The 4,918-nt window shown below is 36.3% G+C and overlaps 1 protein-coding gene across 1 annotated transcript; it reads left to right on the forward strand.

Moving 5' to 3' along the window:
• The first annotated feature begins 911 nt into the window (after nucleotides 1-911).
• On the forward strand, nucleotides 912-3,970 carry MC5R (melanocortin 5 receptor). Its single transcript, XM_023496253.2, has 2 exons — nucleotides 912-1,187; nucleotides 2,234-3,970. The coding sequence occupies exon 2, from the start codon at nucleotides 2,272-2,274 to the stop codon at nucleotides 3,247-3,249; it is 978 nt and encodes a 325-aa protein (XP_023352021.1). The 5' UTR covers nucleotides 912-1,187; nucleotides 2,234-2,271; the 3' UTR covers nucleotides 3,250-3,970.
• The last annotated feature ends 948 nt before the right edge of the window (nucleotides 3,971-4,918 follow it).

Genomic DNA, 4,918 nt, shown 5'->3' on the forward strand with positions numbered 1-4,918 from the left:
TGAAGTAGAACTGAGAAAGTCATAGGAGTTGAGGGGATTTAAGAAATTGAGAGATCAGGGTATTTGAAGGAACATCAGCACATGTTGAATTTCTCAGCATAAGGGTCAGAGTTGGATAGAAGAGGAAGACTATGAACCAGGTATAGAACTCCTTGAGATAGGATGGAGAGGAGAAATAATAGGGAATATTTATTACTAGACTCTGAATTATATTATAAATTTGGAGAGTGTGAACTTCAAATTCACCTTTTGATTTTATTGCCTGTGTAAAGTTAGGCAAGTAACTTAACCTTGCTAAATCTTGGATTTCTTATTCATAAAATGAGTGGAGATAAAGTAAATGACCCCCAAGATTTCTTCTAGTTCTCCATCTATATTTTTTAAAAAATAAATTTATAGAGTTTATTATTATGCTAAGGAAGATCTTTGCTTACAAGATTTAAATTCTTCTGCAGTCTGATTTAGGCATAAAATCATGGAATAAGGTGATACATTGGACAATCGTAGAAGAGAACTTGTTTTTATTTCTCTCAACAAATATTGCAGGACTTCATGGAAAAAATAGTATCACAAAAGAGATGGAAGTTTTCTGAGAACCATTGAGAGCTAATTGAATTTTAATGTTTGGAAAAAAGTGAGAAAGGAACAATAATAGCTTGACCAGCTAGTTTAGTAGAAAAAAATGCCTTTGGGGAAGATTTTCTTAAAGAAACAAGGAGAAGACTAAAAAAATCCTTAGTGTGTAATGAAGAAGTAGTCATCCTTTATTGAAAAGTTTATTAATGGATCTGGGGAACTGCTCTACAACCGCAGACCACTAGGTGGTACCGGCAGCCCAAGTGTTCATTACACACAGAAGCTACTCTAAAAAGAATAAGTTGGTAGAAAGGAGGGAAGAACTGGAAATAGGAGGGAAGAAAGGAGAGGGGGAGGAAGGAGGAGTCTTAAGCTGAGCTCAGGAGAGTCAATAACTCTGTGAGTCTATATAAGGCAGCTGGAGTGGAGGTAATTGATGCTTTTGCTTTACAGATTTGAGAATTCCTGCCTTCCCTGGTGATGGCATCTTGTTCTAGGCAAACAACACAACCTATAGATTTGAGGTGTCCTGGGAGAGCTGCAACTTCTAACAGCTGGGGGAGAAAGAGTGCTGTCTGGGAACAGAAGTAAGGACTGAAGGAACAAGACTGGTAAATAGTTACAACATCTACTGATTTAAAAGTCTGTCGGGAGCAATGTGAACCCATTCTTAATTTGTAAGCATAGAAGGGTGTGAGCAACAGCAAGCGTAGCTAAATGAATATTTCTTAAGCTCCTCTATAAGATATTTTTCTAAGTAATATGATTGATTGAATTCCCTTAGAAGGGGACATCTAATTATTCTGTATAGTATCTACCTTGTGATTGCAGTTAAATAATATTTATTGTGATCATTTTGAATAGAAAAAAATGTTGGAAATCTGAACACAGGAAAACTGTGCTTTGGGTTTACAGGGCAAAGGGAGTGTTTGGATCACAATGGGCAGAAAGCAGTTGTGTAACTGGCAGAATAAAGTTTCTTTTTAGGAGCTAGTATTTTTGTGCACTTTCTGGTTCATGTATTTTTATAGAATGATTAAAATGATTTCTCAAGAAATGCAAAAGTGAGAAAAGCTAATATTCAGTGAAGGAGAACAATTCTCAATTTCTCCCTCAGTTTTCAAAATGCAGGTGCAAACCTATCTTTTTGTGGTAATAGAAAGAACTCTAAAAGGGAACATGATGAAGTTAATGAAATTATATTAATTAATTATTAAAATTGGAACTTAATCTGATTTGAGAAAATCAGGATCAATGCTGAGAGAGCAGATGCACATTTATCATTCCTTTTGGGAAGGGTGCCCTTTCTTCAGACATCTTTCTTTACCATAAAATCTAAGAAACCTGAAAGAGAGGAGAGAAGAGAAGGGACAAAAAAGGGAGCAAATCAGTTTTGTTTTTTATGATCTTAATTTTTTTTTGTGAGATGGAAATAGAAAAGAAAGTGATACCAGGAATTCAAATTCCAGAAAACTTTATTATAGACATTATCAAGATTGTCAGGGATTTGATAAAGGAGATTATAGCTAGAGAGGAACTGTTAAACATATTCCATTCTATTTGATTGTCTCTGTTGTCTTGAGTTTGTGTCATGTTGCTTTGTCTTGGTAGGGCTCTTTTGTTCTCTGGATCACATATTTGCTACTCTGTTTTACAGCAAATTCACTGGAAAGGAGAGAGTCACTTCCCCTCACAATGAACTCTTCTTTTTTTCTGCACACGCTGGATGTCAACTTCAGCTCTTTGAGGGGCAATATGTCTGGACCCATGATCAAGAGCAAATCTTCACCCTGTGAGCAAGTGGGTATAGCTGTAGAGGTGTTCCTGACTCTTGGTATCATCAGCCTCTTGGAGAATATTTTAGTCATCGGAGCCATAGTTAAGAACAAGAACTTGCACTCACCCATGTATTTCTTTGTATGCAATTTGGCTGTTGCAGACATGCTAGTGAGTGTGTCCAATGCTTGGGAGACCATCACAATATACTTAATAAACAATAAGCATCTGGTGATGGAAGATGCTTTTGTGCGCCACATAGACAATGTGTTTGATTCAATGATCTGCATCTCTGTAGTGGCCTCCATGTGCAGCCTGTTGGCCATTGCAGTGGACAGGTATGTTACCATTTTCTATGCCCTGCGCTACCACAACATCATGACGGTGAAGCGATCGGGGCTCATCATTGCATGCATCTGGGCCTTTTGCACCGGCTGTGGGATCATCTTCATTCTGTACTATGAGTCTACTTATGTCATCATTTGTCTCATTACCATGTTTTTCACCATGCTATTCCTTATGGTATCTCTATATATTCACATGTTTCTCCTGGCTAGGACTCATGTGAAACAGATTGCAGCCCTGTCTGGCTATAGTTCAGTCCGGCAGAGGATCAGCATGAAAGGGGCCATCACCCTGACAATGTTACTTGGAGTTTTCATTGTTTGCTGGGCTCCATTTTTCCTCCACCTCATCTTAATGATTTCTTGTCCCCAGAACCTTTACTGTATTTGCTTCATGTCCCATTTCAACATGTACCTCATCCTCATTATGTGTAACTCTGTGATTGACCCTCTGATCTATGCCTTCCGCAGTCAGGAGATGAGGAAGACCTTCAAAGAGATTATTTGTTGCTATGGACTAAGAATGACCTGTGGATTCCCTATCAAGTATTAAAAATATATTATTTTTATTCTATTTGTTTCTCTCTCATTTTTGAACAAAGACATAATTTTTGCAGAGGGATATGTAGTTTTGTAGGCAGGCAAGCTACAAGTCCAGCCACATAATAGCCTTTTATTTATGGTCTCTTCCAAAATCAGATGCACATGTAAGGTTTTTCCTCTGTTTTATTTAGAATGTTATTCAACCTTCAATTATTCACCTGTGATAATCCATTTGGGATATCGTCTACTTCAAATTTCCAGATTCCAGGCTACTTCCTTCCCTTTGCTCCCTCTCTCTGTCTATGACATTTCCCCAGATTCCTGTTAGTGTTGCTAGCTTAGAGAATGAAAACTAACCTTTGCATCAAGAAATTAAATTGACTTCCTTGTAAAATAAAGAAATCAATCATGCAATACATTCTTAGTCCAAATCCAAATGATTATAAGAAAAGTTTTGTTTGTAAACCAATAGGCTTCTGTTTCTCCCTCTCCCTCCAATTAATGTAGATCATTGAGAGCTGACTACATTTTTCACAAAGTGGTGTATTTTGGTACCTTATGTATTTTTTCTCTTTTAGAAATAATTCCATGACTGTTTAATGCTCTTTAGAATTAGACCCACTTTCTAAGAGGGATAATCTGGTCCAATTTTGCCTTGTTGAGATTTATTGTCAACTTTGAAAAAAGTTTTTTTTTTCCCTCCATACCCCCAGTTTTGTGATTTTAGGTGTGTATTTATTCATTACGTTTATGCCAGTGAAAATTTCTATTTTGTAAAAAAAAATGTTGTAATATTTTTTATATCTTTCAATGACTTCTCTGTAACTCATTTTGTTGCCCAACGCTTATTGAATTTCCGAGTTTCAGATTTTTTTTGAGTGACATTTCCTAGGTCTGAACCATAGGAAGATAGCATATGTAAGGTCCACAAATTATGCTGTGACCAATACTTAAGGTCAAAATATGCCTCTCATTGACCATTTCTAAATTGAGTCTCAAAATTAAGTCTCAAAAAAAATACATTGCCATTGAATCAGGAGGCAAGCCTAATCCATTTTGAAACACTTTGGTCTGACTTTAAAACTGAAGTTAAGACATACTAACCTTAAAAATAGTGGTTTACTTCTCTTTTCCTCATTCAAGAATGTATCTGAAGGGATGAATGTGGTTACTTTTGGTATTAAAAAGATTTGCTCACTCTTACCTGGAATGTTCTCAAAGTGGATTATGATATAAAAAGTTCAGTAGTGGAAATGTAGAACTTGACAATTGGCCACTGGGGTTCAAGACCTAAAATATAGGGTCCCTTTCTTGATTGTTTCCATCTGAGTTCAATATTATATTAAATTTGATGTAAAATAATTAACATAGATATGACTACTTTTGAAAATCTTATAATTTCATGAATGATGGTTCCTGAATAGTGTGAGACTGAAGAACTCAACATCACTGGAGACAGTGTTGTATAAGGGGAAAAATATTGAATTTGAAGTGAGAAGACTTGGGTTTGAAACTTAGATTTGCTATTGTTTACCTGTGAAGTCTCTGGCAAATCATTTAACCTTTCTGAGCCTCACTTTCCTCACCTGTAAAACTGGGGAGTTTGAATAGATGACTTTTGGGCTTTCTTTTAGCTGTGCCTGATTACTAGAATATTATGGGCTCAGAGGTGGTCTCTT

The sequence above is a fragment of the Sarcophilus harrisii genome, chromosome 1 (genome assembly GCF_902635505.1).
Source record: "Sarcophilus harrisii chromosome 1, mSarHar1.11, whole genome shotgun sequence".
NCBI classification, from domain to species: domain Eukaryota; kingdom Metazoa; phylum Chordata; class Mammalia; order Dasyuromorphia; family Dasyuridae; genus Sarcophilus; species Sarcophilus harrisii.

Coding starts and splice junctions, on each gene's coding strand:
- MC5R (XM_023496253.2), top strand. CDS start 2,272: ATGAACTCTTCTTTTTTTCTGCACACGCTGGATGTCAACTTCAGCTCT.